General features: G+C 39.5%; 1 protein-coding gene across 8 annotated transcripts in view; it reads left to right on the top strand.

Annotated features, from left to right (window-relative positions):
• SUSD1 (sushi domain containing 1) overlaps positions 1-21,631 on the top strand; it is a 163,783-nt gene that overhangs the window by 45,502 nt on the left and 96,650 nt on the right. For all 8 annotated transcript variants that reach the window (XM_059071554.2, XM_067040116.1, XM_067040117.1 and 5 more), the window contains 2 exons: positions 1,566-1,675; positions 5,621-5,813. In XM_059071554.2, the coding sequence (XP_058927537.1) occupies positions 1,566-1,675; positions 5,621-5,813 (303 nt within the window). The remainder of the gene's footprint in view (positions 1-1,565; positions 1,676-5,620; positions 5,814-21,631) is intronic.

The raw sequence follows: 21,631 nt of genomic DNA on the forward strand, positions 1-21,631 counted from the left end.
CTTGAAGGATTTACTGCTGGTTGGATGATCCAGTATCCTTTGGAGAGCAGCTGTGAGAAAACCTACTGCCCTGAGTTTTATTTCTGAGCACTTTGCTATCTTGAGTGGTGAAGCTGTAGCTCTTGGGCCAGCTCAGCATTGCCTGGCTTCATTATGGTGCTATAGCCTACAGAGGTAGGAAGGAACCAAGTCTCTCCTTTTGCCGGCCCAGGCTGTCTGTCAGGTGGAGCCTCCAGGTCCCTAGGCCTCTTCTTAGAAGTCCTTCCCTGTTACTGATCTCCATTGTGCTAAGGAAAGGCTATTATTATTATTAGAAGTAGAAATAGTGATAGCAGAGTATATAACCCTGGGTGCCTATCAGAATTGCCTGGAGAAGTAAAAAAAAAAAACAAAAAACCCACAGATGTTCAAGCTTTACTGTAGATCTGCCATGTCTGGAAATTTTTGTTTCTGGTGTCCTTATGAAATCTTGAAAATGAAAGCTATGAACATAACGGAGAGCACATTGTGATAGGTCTTCAAATTCTCTCTCATAACCATATTTTACATTTTCCAGTTATAGCTAACCAAGAATATTTTCTCCCACAGCTAATTGCCTGGTGCTGCCTATGTCAGTGATATTTAAAATGCTGTGGACAATTCCAATTTTGAGTAGAATAATTTATTGTTATCATTATTACTTCTTAGGTAGCAAAGACTCCTGTGGGAGAAATATAACTATCTTATAGTAATAAAAAACTTCTCTCTGTAGACATTTAACTTTTTCTCATTTGTAGGAAGTGTACAGACCTGTTTGTTAGGAAATTTGGTTTTCCTTGAAAATTAGCAATGGTACTACTAGACTCTCTGTGGGTTCTTTAATTCATTAGTAACAAATTTCTTCTTCTTCTTCTTCTTCTTTTTTTTCATTTCCTGCATTAAGGAAATAGAACATTGAAGGAATGAATTAGGCTGCAGGAGGCATGAAATGACTTTTTTTCTATATAACGATGCAAATATATCAGCTCTCTGATTATTTCATTGCCTCATCTGAGTAGCTCTTGAAATACTGTCTGCTGTGAGAATAAATATCTTGCCTGGTCATCTACTTTCTGGTCATCTTCTAGGTTGGAAACACCTGCTGTGAGAGTTCTAATCCCTGACCTTTGACTTTTATTCAGCTTTTTCCTTATTCTCAGACTTCCTGGCTATTGATATACTTACCTTCATGACATTTTACTTATGGACCATCCAAGTGATAGAATTAACTCTCTAAAAATCTCACAGCCTTGTTAGTTTACAACAGTTTAAAAAGATGCATTATTTCATTTGATTCAACAGCCTATGATATAAGAAAAGCAAACCTGATTACTTGATTCCACAAATAAGGAAACTGAGGTTCAGAGGGGTTAGGTGACTTAGCTAAGGTCATGCAATTAAGAAGTTGTAGAGCTAGGACTTGAAGCCAGATTTGATGCTTCTGCTGTTAAACACTCTGTTGGCTCTCAGAGTTTCAGTTGTCCTTGGCCATGGTATGTTTTGCTAAGAAGATGCAACCTTTCCCTGTGTTCTCTCTTATCTTTTAGGTGATGATCTCTTAGAAGATGACAGGATTTTCAATATTTCAATACTTAATGAAGCTTGTTTGAAATTGAACAGGCATTCGAGGAAAGTTGGATCAGAACGAATGTACCAAGTAAGAAGATCTCTTATGCTATTCGTTAATGAATTGTGTCAGTTAAAAATTTGGGTGCTCTCCAAGTGGGGATCCAGAGTATTTAAAAACACTAATGGAATGAACTTCTAGATTGTTTGATTTTTGTTTCTAGAGATGGATGTGAGATGGCTGCAAATGAGGGACTAAATTGAAGGAAGACACTATTGGGTGATTTGCTATCATTTTCTCTGTCTGGTATTTCACATGTAGTATATTTTATTTTGGTTCATTTATAGTTGAAGCTTATTTTATCATCAAATTCACACTCGGATGTGGGTTTTTAAGAAACTTATTGCAGGGCTTTTGGTCCTCACTTAACTTGAATTTATAAACATCACAAATCTCAAGTAAAATTGTAAGTATATTCAGGCAGGAACTGAACTTATTATTTTTGTATCATTTTTAGTGCCTAGCAGAACATCTGGCAGAGAGTAGACTAATTAAGTATTAAATTAGAATTAATTCATTAACCATTTACCAAAAGAAAATCATGTATTAGGACCTGGAAGTTCTATTCGAACTAATATAAACATACAAGTAAACAGACAACTACAATATGGTATAATGAGAGCTTTGATAAAAAGTAAATGAATGGAATAGGAGACTGTATGTATGTGTATATATGTCCAGGTACAATTTTTTAAAAATATATACTTATTTGGCTGCGCTGAGTCTTAGTTGCAGCATGCAGGAGCTAGTTCCCTGACCAGGGATCAAACCTGGGCCCCCTGCATTGGAAGCGCGGAGTCTTAATCACTGGACCACCAGGGAAGTCCCCATGTCTGGGTACAATTTTTTTTAACAAGAAGCAAAAACATTGCAGAGTCATAAACAGTAAGTAGGAATTGATCAGATATGAGACGTTGGATGAGGTGAAGAAGGTCAGTGTGGGCAAGTTGAGTAGCTTATTGGATAATTGAGAATGTGGCTTTCTTGGGGAACAGAGAAAGCAAGGGGGAATAGGAGGAGATGAGGCAAAAATCTGAATAGTGATCATCCTTGTATCCTGTACTTTTAAGCTTGGATCTTATTTTTTATGTCTATATGGAGGCACTGAAGGATTTTAAGCAGGTGAGTGAAATATTCAAATTTTAATATTGGAAAGAACACTGGACCTAGAAATATATTCAGGTACCCAAATAACTTAATGTAAAACAAAGATGATTTTTCGAATGGGTACAGAAATGAATGGTTCTGGGACAACTGGTTAACTACTCGGTTAAGAAGATAAATGACTCTCACTTCATGTCCTACACTAAAATGATTAAAGAGTTCAACTGAAAAAAAATTGCTATTTTTTAATATGTTAGACAAAGATTAAGTAACATGTGAAACACTCTTAACAAATCCATTAGAAGGAAGTGAACATTCAAAGGCAGTTTGCAAAAGAGAATATAGATACTGCCAAAACACACATGAATACACACATGAAAAAAATGTTTAAATCATGAGATACCATGATTTTTCTGTAAACCTGGAGAAAGTATTACTACACACAGCCGTGGGCCCTTAAATTGGCATGACTTTTCTGGAATAGTTATTTGTTAGGATCCATAAACTTGCACAAGTGTACTATAATTAATTATTCAAACATATACAGAAAGATTAAACTGTTCTCTGAAGCTTTATTTATAATAGGGGAAATTGGAAACAAATGTCCATCACTAGGGATTTGGTTAAATAAGTGATCATACATTTATTGGATAGAACACTATGCAGACATGAAATACCTCCTGCTTCCCACTGGATGACATTTGTTGCTGTGGACCAATATTCCCATTGAAATGGTCTCTTTTTCTCCTGTTGGTCTGAGCTTTCTCAGTCTCTTTCACAAGTTAAATCTGATTACCTCCAAGGTTGTGTCTTCCCTGTTCTCTTGTCATTCTATACCCATCTTTGGTTGTCTCACCCATTCTCTTGACTTCCTTGACCATGTCCATGCTGAAGACTCCTAAATCGATTTCTTTAGGGCTAATCTGTTCTCTAAGCTCTGGGCCCTGTACCCCCCAAAAGTCTCCTTGTGCTCCCTTTAGCACTGTGTCTTAACATATGTGACTCTCCTACCTGCACAGCCCTTCCCTCCTTTACCTGGATAACTCCTGCTTGTCCTTCAGTGCTCAGCTCAGGCATCTCCCTGGTGGGAGGCCTTCACTGACCTCCTCCCCCAAACGCTGTCCCTGCTCTGAATTGTTTTTCCCACACTTACTTTTCACATCCCCGACTCACCTGGTTAATGCTAATTTCTCTTTCAGTCCACAATTAAGATGAGAAAGGCTTCCCTGATCCCCAAAGAGGAGGGTCAGGTGTCCCTCCTGGGTACTCCTCCAGCTTCATGTATTCTAACACTTATCCCTGGGTATTTTCTTTGCCTAGATACTTACCTGTGAGTTCCTTGAGGTTAGGACCTGTATCTTATTTACTATTGTATAACCAACACCATATACTCTGGCTGGCAAATAATAGGCAGTCTGTCTATTAATAGAATGAATTAATGCTAGAGAAAAACTTTCTAATATGTTGTTAAGTAAAAGGACTATATTATAAAATTGTACAGAGAGTGTGATCCCAAGTTTGTTAACTAGAAAGTAATTTTTTGTTTATAGACTGAACTACATGTAGTTTAGGATGAGACTGACTTTGTATAGAAATGCAGCCTCCATAGTTGTGAGGTTTTTCTCCAGCAGAGGGCAGCAGTCTGAATGCAGAAGTGGTGAAGTCAAACATCTGGATTGGCCCAGGGCTTTGAGTTTTTAAGAATGGGTGAAATTGAGAACAAAGCGGCAAGGGTGTTGAGGGTATCAGTCAAAGAGAATGGTGGAAGTGATAGACAATGGTATCCAAGATAGCTGGGAAGATGAGGATGGGGGTGTTAAAATATTGGTAGAAAATCTTGAGTGAGGAAATCTTGGGGGATTTCCTGAGAGAGATCAGACTGAGTGGGAATGAGTGGTCCAGAAGAACAAGGAATTGTGAGATCTTGGTGGAGCAGCTCAGAGGATGACAGTCGAGGATGTGGCGGTAGACGTGGGTAGCTGAAGCAGAGTGGAGGAACTTCACAGCACTGAACTCAAGCAACTCTGAGGCCAAGTTTTGATGGCTTACCTATCAGGACCTTTATGTTACCCAAGAGAATGCTAGGAACTGGGGGAGAGAGGAATCTCCCAAATGAGCCAGGGTCTTGGATGTCTGTGGAAGAATGACAGTGATGAGGAAGGGTAGAGGGTGGAAAAGCCAATGACACAAGCGTCAAAGGAAACACTAAAAACATGTACATCCAGCTAAAACACATTGATTGATCAAGGGCTGATCGTATTACTTCTGGGACCTTCACATGTTTTTTTTTTTTCTCTCTTATAAATCCCTATATTATACATACATCTTGAGTTGGCAGTGGTTAGAGCATTATTGGGTTACCAGTGTGTGTGATGACTCTGTGGACCAAAAACTGTTTTCCAGAACTCTAATAGGAAGGCTCCAGGGAAGTACCATGACTCAGTTGCTTTAAATGCATAATTTGGGGTAGTCCTCATACAGAGTAAAAAGTCTGTTCCATGAGGCTTGTTTATGGATTCCTTATGAATGAAAAGAAATGAAAAGAATTTTGCCCAGTAACCAGTACAGTCTCCTTCACCTGGGAATGCTCAAGGGGTTACTTTAGAATAGCCTGACATTTTATCCATCTGAGATGTAGTTATGTATTTTAAGCTTAATCTTATAGCTGGTTGAGAGGGAGGTTGAATAGGGTACGTAGGGTAGCTTTGTAAAGTTCATGTCCAGTTTAGCCTGCTAGTGTGTTAACAATAATTCTGTGTGGGTGAGGACAAGTAGGAGGAAACTTCCTGCTTTCTTTCCATTTTGCTTATAGTCTAGACATCTGCAAGCCCAATGAATTTAATGCATCACTTTCTTTTAATCTCACGACAGTTTAAAGTTCTAGGTCAAAGGCGGTATCTGAATAATTTTTATCACGCAACATCATTTAACTTCACAACGAGGGAACAAACCGCAGTGGTGTGTTTAGATCTGTATCCAGCAACTGAGTACACAGTGAATGTCACCCTCCTGGGATCTCCCGAGCAGCACTCAGTGCAAATAACAATAACAACCGCACCAGCAGGTGGGTGTAGATGTCTTTCTGTTTGGTATCTCAAGACAACAAGTTAAGTATGTGTATTAAACTGTACAACATGGGGCAGCATAAAGAATGATCGTCTCAGAGTCAAGAGACCTGGGTTCTAGTTTTCTGGGGCACAGTGTCCCTGAATCTTACCACCTCTCCCCTTTCCCACTTGGATTCTGGCTCAGAGATGGTACAGACCAGGAGTGGACTGCTTTACTCAGGAATTCCTAGGAGTGATGGATTGAGAATACTGTAAGGCTTCCTATCTCTCACCTCAAATTTAAGACAGCTGAACCCTAAGGGTAGTCATTATGAGCAACTGGAACTAACTTCCAGGAGATCAGAAATGTGAGCTGCAGTGTGTTGGACATAGGTAGGACAAGGAGGCCTCCTGACGGCACTGCACGAGCACATTAACCCGACACAGAGAACAGTGGCCTAAAGCAGGTCAGGCTCCTCCTCCTGTTGCTTGCAAGGAAGCCAAATAGAGGCGGCTGTGTCAACTCCACAGCCCTCCCTAGTGGAGAGGGATGCAGAAGTCTCTACCATTTCTTTTGTTCTTTCATCAGTTGGGTTGCTTTTTTTAAAAAAAAAAAAATTATTTATTTATTTGGTTGTGCTGGGTCTTAGTTGTGGCTCACAGGCTCCTTAGTTGTGGCATGTGAACTCTTAGTTGCCGCATGCATGTGGGATCTAGCTCCCTGACCAGGGATGGAAACTGGGCCCCCTGTATTGGGAACGCAGTGTCTTAACCACTGTGCCACCAGGGAAGCCCCTCATCAGTTGGGTTTAACAGACAAATTTATGGGCAACCATTGAAAGAAAACAGTAGAATAAGATAGGTCTCGCTCCTACCTTCCTGAGGCCTTTATCCTGTTCACCGACTGATATTTGTGGGTCAGTAGTGGGCATGTTGGTCTTTGTACTTGGAAGACTCTGAAATGCAGTAGACACAAATGAGGGCCATGCAGCACTGGAGGCTGAAAATTCACTCTTTATTGTACTTTTCATCTCAGATTGTGCCTTGTATCAGCAGAGGTTGCACGATGAAGACCTCCTGACAGCATAAACCTAGCCCCCACATATATTTCTGGCTACAGAATAATGCTCACAATTTGAGTATGCATTTCCTCCAATTATTAAATCCTCAGAGAAATTAAAGTCTAAAAATAACACCCACCTCTCCTTGTAAATTAACATGTAAAGGAACTCAAGTCCCAGGTTCTTTCCTCCCCAGTGCCTTCTCTGCTAAGCCTCCATTAGAGTGGCCTCCCTGAGACAGAGAGTGTATTCTAGCTGTTACATCCTATAAATCTTTTTTTTTTTTTGTAGTAGATTTTACTACTTAGGTACATCCAAAGTCGAATTAATCTTATTCCAAGTTTCATTGTCCCATTTCTCAACCTGAGTCCCAGAGATACAAAACTTAGAAAAGCAAAGTTATGTGATAGTTATACAACACTGTGAATGTACTAAATATCACTGAATTGTATACTTTAAAGTGGTTAATTTTATGTTGTGTGAATTTCATCTCAATTACAAAAGAAAAGCCAATGGCTTAGATACGTTCTTCTTGCACCTGGGCCTCAGTTACCTTCTGAGTGATTCATACGTGACGTAATGCAAGTAAAATGTTTAGAATGGTTCCTAGTACATAATAATGATGATGACAATACTAGCTTTGTTTATTGAGCACTTAAGATGTCCAGGCATTTTTCAAAGTGCTATCCTTTGGTCACTCCAAACCTACCCAACCTTTTGAGGAAGGCATTATTTTATTCCCGTTTTACAGATTAAGGGTCATGAGGTACAGAGAAGTTAAGCAACTTGCCCAAGATCACACACTTAGCGAGATGTACAACTGGGATTGGAATACAGGCATTCTGGCTCCAGGGCCCTCATTTTTAATCAGTACGTCTACTGCTTTTTACTAAACATTTAGTGCTTAAAAAGAAAAAAAAGGAAAATTTTGTTCCTAGAACCTAGTGCATAAGTCAGTCTAGACCCACCTTGCTTTTTTCAACCTTGCACCGTGAGCAAAAACTTCAAATGCCATGGATGTGTAAATGCGTTTGCTTAATAAGTGTTCATTTCTTATCTACTGTGTGTCAGGCAGGTTCTGATAGCTGACAATGCAGCAGCAATAAAACAGACTCAGCTGTCATGGGGTTGGAGTCAGGAGGTTGGAGAGGAGACAGATAAACAAGTAAGGAAATATATCATATGTTAAGTGGGGCTAAGTGGTAAGAGGAAGAATAAAGCTTGGCAAAGGGAGTGGCAACTGACGGTCAGGGAAGGCCTCTATTATAAAGAGACATGTAAGCACAGGTCTGAAGGAAGTGCGGGGGACACCAAATGTCAGGCATGTCCTTGGCATGTTCTGGGAGCATCAAGGGAGCCAGGAGTGAGCTGGAGAAAGTGGTGGAAAGATGAGGTCTCTAGCTTGAGTATAACGAGGGGGCCATGGTGTCAAGTTCAGAAAGTGGGACTGTCGTTACCTCCTCCTTTGCAATGTGGACCCCAGATGATCAGTAGTGCGTATAATCTAGCATGTGATGTGACAGCCTCTATAGGTTACTCAACTGTCTGAAGTCCATCCCCTGTGAATGTCAACTTAATTTGGGAAATCTCTTCTCTTGAGGTTATTGGATTCAGTCTGACACCAGGCTTCCCATCTGTTGTGGGGGAAGGAAATGTACGCTTTTTGAAAATTTTGGAACTTTGCCAATGGTGGTTCCAGGTCTTTCTTGGTGTCTATCCCAAGTATTTAGAACCTTTTATTTTCATGTCTCCTTTGAGCCCTTTTTCTACCTACCCTCCACCATTGCTGAAGATCTTGATCTGTGCAGTGAAAGAGCCTCCTTTCTTTGTGAGCAGGACATCCCATATTTATAGTAGGAAACTCTTCAAGTGAAATGCACTGTCTTAAACAGAAATGGACTCACAGACATGGAAAACAAACTTATGGTTGCTGGGGGGTGGATAGCCGGGGGGGGGCAGGGGGAGAGATAAATTAGGAGTTTGGGATTAACCTATACACACTACTGTATATAAGGTAGGTAAACAACAAGGACCTACTGTATAGCACAGGGAACTATACTCAATATCTTGTAATAACCTATAATGGGAAAGAATCTGAAAAAGAATAGATATATATGTAAAATTGTATACCTGAGCCGTACACTTGAAACTAACACAACATTGTAAATTAATTATACCACAACAACAAAAAAGAAGGAGGGAACATGCCAAATGGGGCGAAATTACTTCAATAAACTCATATTTAACTAAAAAAAAAAAAAAAAAAGAAGTGCATTGTCTTGCATGCCTGCCTCCTTCACACTCTCAGTTTCCTGCTGTTTTCTCGGAATTTCTCTATCCCCAGAAAGATCCTAAGTATTGTTTTAATTCTGAGCAACGTGGCTTCCTATTATTGAATGCCTTGCTTCTGAGTCCTGCTTCCTGGTTAGGAGGTTTCCTTTGTCTTCCCTGGAGTATCACCCTCAGCTGATCCTTGAGCTGCTGTTGAGTTTCTGGAACCTGAGTTTTCACTGGTCTAATGAGGTCTAGGGAAGTTTTAGTGTTTTAGTTTTAGTGTTTTTTTTCACCCAAGCCCCACCTTTCCTTAGAACTGAATTTCTGAGACTTGAACTGCCTCTGCTTCTTTGATGGGAACTGAAACATTCTTTCCTGCCACCATTTCCTCTTCTGCATTGGGAGCGATAATCCTCCAGTGTTCCAGGTCCTTCTAAGTATTCCTACTGCTCTGGCAGGCCAGCTGAATAGTAAGCTTTCAACCTTCCATGCCAGCTGTTTCTGTTCCTTCTTCCTCCCCAGGCCTGGCTAATACCTTTTGCTCCGTCTTAGTACTTTCCTTCTCTGTGTTTGCTTTTTGTTTTCATACTTACATTTTTTTTCTCCTGACGTATTACTTTCGATTCTGTCTGTGAGGTCTCTATAGAGCAAGAATAGTGCCACGTTCACCCAGTGTTCAGGTAAACCCTGCCCACCTTCCCTTTTGTTAGGAGATATTTATTTTTATTCAGTTCAGCCAATAACCTCAGCCCTGATCAAGGCTCATGCTCCCTGGATCCTCCTTAACATTTCTCTGCTTTTCTGTTCCTTCTTTTCAAGTTCTAAATCCTTGCATTTCCCAGGCAGGCTTCCTTATAGCCTGGGCTATACCCTCTCTTTCATCAGTAAGAACAATGCCACCTTGGAATTCATTTCATGACACCTGAAGAATTCTACACTGATCCTTCTAGTATTTCTCTTTTTAAATATGTCCACATTTTCTGTAACTACATAGCACCACAACTCCAGTTATTAAAGAGTTCTCCATTAATGCCTACTCTGGGTTCCCTATTTAAAACTGTAAAAGGATCCTTTTTGTAGAATAATACCTGACTCTGGGTACCCTTTTAGGGGGGTCATTGTCATTTTAGTTTGTTCTCCAAAATAGTCCCTTTATTCTTCTCTTTGATGATTTTCAGCCATTTCCCTGACCTAGTAAATATTTCTACTTTTCTAATCTCTTTAGAGCAGTTATGTTTAGATATAGCTCCATTTCCTTGTCATAGATTTCTAGCTGGACTAATATGATTTCAAATTTTCTTCTCTTCCTTGGTGTGCTTTCCTTCACTTTATTCCTTTCTCTCCTAGTCTTGTCCCATTTGCAAGATCAAAACCTGTTTTGTAAACTGATTTCATGCCTTTTTCAGAGGTTGGGCAAATCTCATCTTTAGAAACAGAGGGTTCTAGGCATACACCTTTTATGACTCCTTCCCAGCACTTGAGTTTGTAAAATCCCACTGGATTTTATGCTCTCCACCCAAGAAGAATCCCTGGTGTAGAATACCCAGTCTGGGGCTCTGTAAAACAATCCAGAGCAATTTGAGAGCCTGTAGTGTTGGAGTGACTCCTGAGCCTGTAGACAAACCATGGATTCAGTCTTTTCTCAGATCTCTTTCTTCTGAACAAGATAAAGAGGGACAGAATTTGGGGCAGCTAATATCCTGTTGTCTGCTAATGTCAGGCTCCCCCAGATGCTTTCTGAAATCTATCAGACTCTTCCACTACTGCTCTCTTTGTGCTTCTCAAACTTTAGCGAACAAAGAATCAGCTGGAGCGCTTATTAGAGCACAGGTCCTTGGGCTCCATGCTAGAGGTTCAGATTCAGCAGGCCTGGAGACCCCAATTTTCATTTCTAGCAAGTCCCAGGCCTTGCTAATGCTGCCAGTCCATATTTTGAGCAGCACTGCTCTAACCACATAGACCATAGCTACTTCTGGGCGATTTAAAGCCCTCACTTGAAAGAAAAGACCCAATAAAGAGAAAAACAAACAAACAAAAAAAGTGATAACCAAAATAATTCCAAGTGCTCATGCCTAAGAAATCTGTGTGTTTTGCCTGATTTGTGAAGTTTTCCTGGTAATCGAATATCTACCTCATCTATTCTTGCAGTTCCAGCTATAGAGACCGAGAGCCTCCATCTTCCCTGATGGTGCTTTGCTCCCCTGTGGCGGCTCCTCTCTTTATATAAACCCAGAGTCCCAGTCAGTGTATTCACATGTTGCAGTTGGGGGGAGAGACTGAATCTTACCCCTCCTTCCTGCAGACTGACAGATAAGAAGTGAAGTATCAGCTTTATTGCCTGAGCAAGTTCCCAGGAACTACCCCCAACACAGTTTCTAGTACTAAAAGTTATATTGGAGAATGAGGCTTAGAAATGGCCAAATGGGGTTTTCTACTGCCTCTCCCCCTGGAAGGATGGGTAGTTGGTTCTGCGTGGGGACCTTGCCTGGCTTACCCACCCAGTCTTAGGCTGAAGATCTGAGGAGAAGGAGTGGGCAAAGACAGGTTACTTACCTCTTGGAGACTGGAGATACACATGCCCCTTGTGCCTAAGTGTAGGCAGGTCCCAGAGAGCAAAAATCTGCATCTTTTTTGGGCAGTGACCTGTAATATCTAAACTCCACCCACTAGGAAATGTGACCCAAGGAATAGTGGTCTCCTTCTTACCTGTCAGATTACATATTTACTGTTCGTTCCTTGAGGATTAGTGAGTAGGGAGTGGAGAGAGGCCAAAATTGTCCTTTCCTTTATAAAAGTGGGAAGACAGGTAGATAGCAGCCTTGAACACACATGACCTCTGTAATGTTAGAGGGTTGATCAGGAAAGGTCCATTCTAGTTCTAGGAGTCTATGTTAGGAAAGCAATTTTAAGTTCCTTCAAATTCATTTATTTCAACATCCAAATTTCTTGACTGATTTATTTACCATCATTATTTCATTTATCTATTCAATTTTGTGTTCTTATTGATATATACAACTTATTCATATAGTAAGAGTTTATTTACTATTTGTGTCAAATATTTCTCCTGTTTTATCATTTCTTTTAATTCTCTTTATGGTGTTTTTGACATGTAAAGTTTTTACATTTCTAAGCAGTCCAATCTATTGATCTTTTCCTTTGTGATATTACATTAATATTAAATATAGAATTTTTTTAAACAAAACTTTAAATTTATATCCCATCTTTTTTCTAGGAAGGACTTTAAGTGACCTGCATAGGTATATAAAATAAAAGAAAATAAGTTAGATAGGTAACCTAAAGAAGAATGAAAACAAAGTCAGGGACATAAAAAAAGATGTCAGATAAGGCTAAGAATAGTTCATATCCTTATAACCTATTTACTTGTTCATTAGTGGCTCACGCATTTAGGTTTAAGTTTTCAACCCATCCAGTCAGAAAGGGAGCCATTATATTATCCATAAGGTTACAACAAAGCGGTGTTTTTTGGGAGAGGTACAATTATTTTCAACACCACCATCAGATAGGAATTTCTGATTCTGGGGGATTTCATAAATAGTTCCGTGTATGAGCAGCATTCTATGAGGATTTTATGATGCTGTTTCTTACATCATCCCTCAACATGGCTCATTATATTTGAGGAAAGCACAATTCATTGTGGGGTGGACAAGGAAAGATTCCTTAGAAATGCCTGTGCTCTGCTGACCTGGCTTGATTCAGGGGTAGGATTAGGTTATTTTAGATTATTTGGAGGAATGACTGGAGTCCATGTTTTTCAGGTAGTGTTTCCTAAATATTGTTTCTCTCAACTCAGATTTGATAAATGATGGGGCCACAGCGCTTCAGACAATCCTCTTTCATCCGTACCAAGGGAGCAGTTGGTCTGTGTTGCCAGTTGAATAACAAGAATCTGCGCCTGAAAAGAAGGCTGGCCACCTCGGTTAGAAGGCGGAGCCGAGCCTAGGGAGCTGAGCTAAGGGAATTGTATGAATCTGCTTCTCCATGGTTGAATCCTAGTTCCTCTCCATATAATGTGACCACATACTTTTAGCTTGAAAATCTCATGGTAGTTGTAACTAGATACCAAATGTGTCTTAAGAAAAATTTCAACAAAATAACAGTCAAACTCCCAACTTTAAACTATGTTATATCCTTCTAAGACAAACTGAAATGTACATCAAGGACAAGGAGAGGATCATAAAATGATACCACTATTTATAGAGCTATAGAGGTGTTATAAAAATAGTAACTTTGCTTTCAAAATAGTTGACTTGTAGCCATTCTTTCCAACAATATGTACCCTGCAAAACCAACTGTCTATTTAGGCTGCTCCTAATTAGAGGTTTTAAACCATATCATTTATGATCAAGAGAATACTGGTTTTTCTGTTCTCTTTAGCAGAGGACTGCATGCATTTAGTTACTTCTAAAATAGTGTTGGTAAATTTTAAAAAAATCTAAAGAAGGGACAGACTACTTTTTCCCTCTATTCCCTGGTAGAATGCCTAACTGATGAGGTGGCTTATGATGGCAGGTTTTCTAACAGTATGCGTAATTTGAGATCTACAGGGACCTTATAAAACTTTCCCCATAACTGATTCCTGTTCACAGAATTGAAGTCCAAACAAAAGATAATAAAGACTAAATATTTTAACATTGTTTCTGATATTTTCACACAAAATGATAAATATTGTAACAGTATTCTGTAGTGGAAAATTTACGTCTGAAGGCAGCCTGCTTCTCTTATAAACCATCAGCCTGAGAAACTCATACTTGCAGTTGGCCAAGCCAGAAATTGACATATATTTTGTATGGAATATCCAATCATCTGTAACATACCAAAACTGGGGAGAGTAAGCGGTTGTTCTTTATAAGATAAGATAATGACATTGTAAGATCCAGCTAGGTAGAACCATACCCATGGGGTATATAAAGATGAATAAGTTATTTGGAATTGGAGCCCATCACTAAATGGGTTTTAAATGGCTCTAGAAGCAAAGGGTTCATCTCATTCTTTTCAGGGCCACGATATTCTAATCATGTGTACAGACAAAGAGGCTTCAAGACACTCTTCTCGGCTGAAATCAAAGACTGCTTGCTTCTTAGTCTACTCTATCCAGTAATACAATGCAAAGGAAAGCTAGCTACAAGATGTTCTTTTTTATTTCATTTCCTTGTGACTTTTAAATTTGATATAATTTCTTTTTTAAAAAATTTTTATTGGGGTATATTTGTTTTACAATGTTGTGTTAGTTTATACTATACAGCGAAGTGGAATTCCCTGTGCTATACAGCAGGTTCTTATTAGTTATCTATTTTATACATATTAGTGTATATATGTCAATCCCACTCTCCCAATTCATCCCACCATCACCCCCACCCCCACCCCTCTTTCCCCCCTTGGGTCCATACTTTTGTTCTCTACATCTGTGTCTCTATTTCTGCCTTGAAAACTAGTTCATCTGTACCATTTTTCTAGATTCCACATGTACGTGTTAATATACGATATTTGTTTTTCTCTTTCTGACTTCACTCTGTGTGACAGTCTCTAGGTCCATCCATGTCTCTACAAATGACCCAGTTTCGTTCCTCTTTATGGCTGAGCAATATTCCATTGCATATATGTACCACATCTTCTTTATCTATTCGTCTGTCAATGGACATTTAGGTTGCTTTCATGACCTAGCTATTGTAAATAGTGCTGCAGTGAACATTGGGGTGCATGTGTCTTTTTGAATTATGGTTTCCTCAGGGTATATGCCCAGTAGTGGGATTGCTGGGTCATATGGTAATTCTATTTTTAGTTTTTTAAGGAACCTCCATACTGTTCTTCATAGTGGCTGTATCAATTTACATTCCCACCAACAGTGCAAGAGGGTTCCCTCTTCGCACCCTCTCTGGAATTTATTGTTTGTAGATTTTTCTGATGATGCCCATTCTAACCGGTGTGAGGTGATACCTCATTGTGGTTTTGATTTGCATTTCTCTAATAATTAGTGATGTTGAGCAGCTTTTCATATGCCTCTTGGCCATCTGTATGTCTTCTTTGGAGAAATGTATATTTAGGTCATTGGCACAGTCTTTGATTGGGTTGTTTGTTTTTTTGATATTGAACTGCATGAGCTGATAATATATTTTGGAGATTAATCCTTTGTCCGTTGATTCATTTGCAAATATTTTCTCCCATTCTGAAGGTTGGCTTTTCGTCTTGTTTATAATTTCCTTTGCTGTGCAAAAGATTTTAAGTTTCATTAGGTCCCATTTGTTTATTTTTGTTTTTATTTCCATTACTCTAGGAGGTGGGTCAAAAAAGATCTTGCTGTGATTTATGTCAAAGTGTGTTCTTTGTTTTCCTCTAAGAGTTTTATAGTGTCCAGTCTTACATTTAGGTCTTTAACACATTTTGAGTTTATTTTTGTGTATGGTGTTAGGGAGTGTTCTAATTTCATTCTTTTACATGTAACTGTCCAGTTCTCCTGGCACCACTTATTGAAGAGGCTGTCTTTTCTTCATTGTATATCCTTGCCTCCTTTGTCATAGATTAGGTGACCATAGGTGCATGGGTTTATCTCTGGGCTTTCTATCCTGTTCCATTGATCTATATTTCTGTTTTTGTGTCAGTACCATATTGTCTTGATTACTGTAGCTTTCTAGTATAGTCTGAAGTCAGGGAGTCTGATTCCTCTAGCTCCGTTTTTTTTTTTTTTCTCAAGATGGGCTACTCGGGGTCTTTTGTGTCTCCATACAAATTGTAAAATTTTTTGTTCTGGTTCTGTGAAAAATGCCATTGGTAGCTTTATAGGGATTGCATTGAATCTGTAGACTTCTATGGGTAGTATAGTCATTTTCACAGTGTTGATTCTTCCAATCCAAGAACATGGTTTATCTCTCCATCTGTTTGTATTGTCTTTAATTTCTTTCATCAGTGTCTTATAGTTTTCTGCATACAGGTCTTTTGTCTCCTTAGGGAGGTTTATTCCTAGGTATTTTATTCTTTTTGCTGCAGTGGTAAATGGGAGTGTTTCCTTAATTTCTCCTTCAGATTTTTCATCATTAATGTATAGGAATGCAAGAGATTTCTGTGCATTAATTTTGTATCCTGTTACTTTAACAAATTCATTGATTAGCTCTAGTAGTTTTCTGGTAACATGTTTAGGATTCTCTGTGTATAGTATCATGTCATCTGCAAACAGTGACAGTTTTACTTCATCTTTTCCAATTTGGATTCCTTTTATTTCTTTTTCTTCTCTGATTGCTGTGGCTAAACTTTCAAAACTATGTTGAATAATAGTGGTGAGATTGGGCAACCTTGTCTTCTTCCTGATCTTAGAGGAAGTGCTTCAGTTTTTCATCATTGAGAATGATGTTGGCTGTGGGTTTGTCATATATGGCCTTTATTATGTTGAGGTAGGTTCCCTTATGCCCACTTTCTGGAGATTTTTTATCATAAATTGGTGTTGAATTTTGTCAAAAGCTTTTTCTGCAGCTATTGAGATTACTATATAGTTTTTATCCTTCAGTTTGTTAATGTGGTTCATCACATTGATTGATTTGCATATATTAAAGAATCCTTGTGTTCCTGGGATAAACCCCACTTGATCATGGTATATGATCCTTTTAATGTGCTGTTGGATTCTGTTTGCTAGTATTTTGTTGAGGATTTTTGCATCTATATTCATCAGCGATATTGGTCTGTAGTTTTCATTTTTTGTGACATATTTGTTTGGTTTTGGTATCAGGGTGATGGTGGCCTCGTAGAATGTGTTTGGGAGTGTTCCTCCCTCTGCTATATTTCGGAAGAGTTTGAGAAGGATAAGTGTTATCTCTTCTCTAAATGTTTGATAGAATTCACCTGTGAAGCCATCTGGTCCTGGGCTTTTGTTTGTTGGAAGATTTTTAATAGCAATTTCAATTTCAGTGCTTGTGATTGGTCTGTTCATATTTTCTGTTTCTTCCTGGTTCTGTCTTGGAAGATTGTACTTTTCTAAGAATTTGTCAGTTTCTTCCAGATTGTCCATTTTATTGGCATAGGGTTGATTGTAGTAGTCTCTCATGATCCTTTGTATTTCTGTAGTGTCAGTTGTTACTTCTCCTTTTTCATTTCTAATTCTGTTGAATTGAGTCTTCTCCCTTTTTTTCGTGATGAGTCTGGCTAATGGTTTATCAATTTTGTTTATCTTCTCAAAGAATTTGCTTGTAGTTTTATTGATCTTTGGTATTGTTTCATTCATTTATTTTTCATTTATTTCTGATCTGATCTTTATAATTTCTTTCCTTCTGCTAACTTGGGTTTTTTGTTGTTGTTGTTCTTCTTCTTTCTATAATTGCTTTAGGTGTAAGTTTAGGTTGTTTATTTGAGATTTCTCTTGTTTCTTGAGGTAAGATTGTGGGTCATTGTGTTTTCATTGTCATTTGTTTCTAGGTATTTTTAAATTTCCTCTTTGATTTCTTCAGTGATTTCTTGGTTATTGAGTAGTGTATTGTTTAGCCTCCATGTGTTTGTATTTTTTACAGCTTTTTCATGTAATTGATATCTAGTCTCATAGCTTTGTGGGTGGAAAAGATACTTGATACAATTTCAATTTTCTTAAATTTAACAAGGCTTGATTTGTGACTTATTTAACAAGCTATTAACAAGCTATTTAACAAGCTATTTAACAAGCCTATTTAACAAGCTTGATTTATGATCTATCCTGGAGAATGTTACATGAGCACTTGAGAAGAAAGTGTATTCTGTTGTTTTTAGATGGCATGTCCAAAAATATCAATTAAGTCTATCTGGTCTACTGTGTCTTTTAAAGCTTGTGTTTCCTTATTTATTTTCATTTTGGGTACTCTGTCCTTTGGTGAAAGTGGGGTGTTATAAAGTCCCCTACTATTATTTTGTTACTGTTGATTTCCCCTTTTATGGCTGTTAGCATTTGCCTTATGTATTGAGGTGCTCCTATGTTGGGTGCATAAATATTTATCATCGTTATATTGTCTTCTTGGATTGATCCCTTGATCATTATGTAGTGTCCTTCTTTGTCTCTTGTAATAGTCTTTATTTTAAAGTCCATTGTGTCTGATATGAGTATTGCTACTCCAGCTTTGTTCTGATTTCCATTTGCATGAAATATCTTTTTCCATCCCCTCACTTTCAGTTTGTGTGTGTCCCTAGGTCTGAATTGGTTCTCTTGTAGACAACATATATACAGGTCTTGTTTTAGTATCCATTTAGCCAGTCTGTGTCTTTTGGTTGCAGCATTTAATCCATTTACATTTAAGGTAATTATTGATATGTATGTTCCTACCAACATTTTCTTAATTGTTTTGGGTTTGTTATTGTAGGTCTTTTCCTTCTCTTGTGTTTCCTGCCTAGAGAAGTTCCTTTAGCATTTGTTGTAAATGGTTTGGTGGTGCTCAATTCTCTTAACTTTTGCTTGTCTGTAAAGGTTTTAATTTCTCTGTCAAATCTGAATGAGATCCTTGCTGGGCAGAGTAATCTTGGTTGTAGTTTTTTCCCTTTCATCACTTTAAATATGTCCTGCCACTCCCTTCTGGCTTACAGAGTTTCTGCTGAAAGATCAGCTGTTAACATTATGGGGTTTCCCTTGTATATAATATGTTGCTTTTCCCTTGCTGCTTTTAATATTTTTTCTTTGAATTTAATTTTTGATACTTTGATAAATTTGTGTCTTGGTGTGCTTTTCCTTGGATTTATCCTGTATGGGACTTTCTGTGCTTCCTGGACTTGATTGACTATTTCCTTTTCCATGTTAGGGAAGTTTTCAACTACAGTCTCTTCAAATATTTTCTCAGACCCTTTCTTTTTCTCTTTTTCTTCTTGGACCCCTATAATTTGAATGTTGGTCCGTTTAATGTTGCCCCAGAGGTCTCTGAGACTGTTCCTCAATTCTTTTCATTCTTTTTTCTTTATTCTGCTCTGCAGCAGTTTTTTTCCACTATTTTATCTTCCAGGTCACTTATCCATTCTTCTGCCTCAGTTTTTCTGCTATTCATTCCTTCTAGAGTATTTTTAATTTCATTTATTGTGTTGTTCATCATTGTTTGTTTGCTCTTTAGTTCTTCTAGGCCCTTTTTAAATGTTTCTTGTATTTTCTCCATTCTGTTTCCAAGATTTTGGATCATCTTTACTATCATTACTCTAAATTCTTTTTCAGGTAGACTGCCTATTTCCTCTTCATTTGTTTTGTCTGGTTGGTTTTTACCTTGCTCCTTCATCAGCTGCATATTTCTCTGTTTTCTCATTTTGTTTAACTTACTGTGTTTGGGTTCTCCTTTTTGCAGGCTGCAGGTTTGTAGTTCCCGTTATTTTTGTTGTCTGCCCCCAGTGGGTGAGGTTGGTTCAGTGGCTTGTGCAGGCTTCCTGGTGGAGGGGGCTGGTGCCTGTGTTCTGTTGGGTGGGACTGGATCTTGTCCTTCTGGTGGGCAGGGCTGTGTCCGGTGGTGTGTTTTGGAATGTCTGTGAACTCAGTATGACTTTAGGCAGCCTATCTGCTAATGTGTGGGGTTGTATTCCTGTCTTGCTAGTTGTTTGGCATGGGGTATCCAGCACTGGAGCTTGCTGGCCTTTGGGTGGGGCTGGGTCTTAGTGTTGAGATGAAGATCTCTGGGAGAGGTCTCGCTGATTGATAGTACATGGGGCAGGGAGGTTTCTTGTGGTCTAATATCCTGGACTCAGCCCCCCCACCTTGGAGGCTCAGGCCTGACACCTGGCTGGAGCACGAAGACCCTGCCAGCCCCATGGCTCAGAAGAAAAGGAAGGAAAAAACAAACAGACAGAACTCTAGGACAAATGGTAAAAGCAAAGCTATGCAGACAAAATCACACAAAGAAGCATACACATACACACTCAGAAAAAGAGAAAAAGGATTAAAAAAAATATATATATATATATATATATAAAAGGAGAGCAACCAAACCAATAAACAAATCCACCAATAAGTACTAAATACTAAACTAAGATAAACATAAAACCAGAAAAAAATTAGATGCAGAAAGCAAACCCCAAGTCTACAATTGCTCCCAAAGTCCACCACCTCAATTTTGGGAACATTCATTGTCTATTGAGGTATTTTTCAGATGCAGGGTTTATCAAGTTGATTGTGGGGATTTAATCTGCTGCTCCTGAGGCTGCACAGAGAAATTTCCCTTTCTCTTCTTTGTTCGCACAGCTCCTGGGGTTCAGCTTTGGTTTGGGCCCCACCTCTGCATGTAGGCCACCCTCAGGAGTCTGTTACCCACCCAGACAGGAGGGGGTTAAAGCAGCAGCTGATTACAGCTCTCTTGCTCACTCAGGCCAGGGGGAAGGAGGGGTACGATAGTCATAATTGGAATGCGGGGTGATCCTGAGGCGGCAGAGGCCGGCGTGATGTTGCAACAGCCTGAGGCGTGCCATGTGTTCTCCTGGGGAAATTGTCCCTGGGTTACGGGACCCTGGAAGTGGCGTGCTGTACAGGATCCCGGGGGGGTGGGGTGGGTAGTGACCTGCACTTGCACTCAGGATTCTTGGTGGCAGCAGCAGCAGCCTTAGCAGTTTATGCCCATCTCTGGGGTCTGAGCTGATGTCTCTGGCTCATGCCTGTCTCTGGAGCTCGTTTAGGTGGTGCTCTGCCTTCTGTGGGCACTCTGGGAAGGAATCCCTTCTCTTCGCGCAACCCAAAACAATGGTCTCTTGCCGCACTGGCAGGTCGAGACTTTTTCCCAGACTCCCTCCTGGCTATCTGTGATGCACTAGCTCCCTTCAGGCTGTGTTCACGCATCCAACCCCAGTCCTCTCCCTGGGGTCTGACCTCCGAAGCCTGAGCCTCAGCTCCCAGCCCCCACCTGCCCTGACAGGTGAGCAGACAAGCCTCTCAGGCTGCTGAATGCTGGTTGACACCGATCCTCTGTGCGGGAATATCTCCACTTTGCCCTCTACACCCCTGTTGCTGCACTCTCCTCCATGGCTCCAAAGCTTCCCTCCCCCCCATCCCCCCTCCCCACCAATGAAGGGGCTCCCTAGTGTGTGGAAACGTTTCCTCCTTCACAGCTCCTTCCCAGAGGTAGGGGTCCCATCCTTATTCTTTTGTCTGTGTTTTTTCTTTTGCCCTACCCAGGTACGTGGGGATTTTCTTGCCTTTGGGGAAGTCTGAGGTCTTCTGCCAGCATTCAGTAAGTGTTCTGAAGGAGTTGTTCCACATGTAGATGTATTTTTGATGTATTTATGGGGAGGAAGGTGATCTCCACGTCTTACTCCTCTGCCATCTTGAAGGTCTTCTCTTAATTTGTAAGTTTTTAAATGCCATACTCTAACTTCCATGTATTGCCTATATAACATTCAAACTAGTCTATTCTATTTCCCTTTTTCTTTATTCCTTCTCCTCTCAACTTTTCAGTTGCCTTATTTCTACTTTATCAGAACATATACTGTTTATATTTTATCCTTCCATCTTGCCCCACCTTTATTTTAGTCTTAGATTTACAGTTTAATATATCAGATGCTCACCATCAGTCTTTTTA

Source organism: Kogia breviceps, chromosome 8 (genome assembly GCF_026419965.1).
Source record: "Kogia breviceps isolate mKogBre1 chromosome 8, mKogBre1 haplotype 1, whole genome shotgun sequence".
Lineage (NCBI taxonomy): Eukaryota > Metazoa > Chordata > Mammalia > Artiodactyla > Physeteridae > Kogia > Kogia breviceps.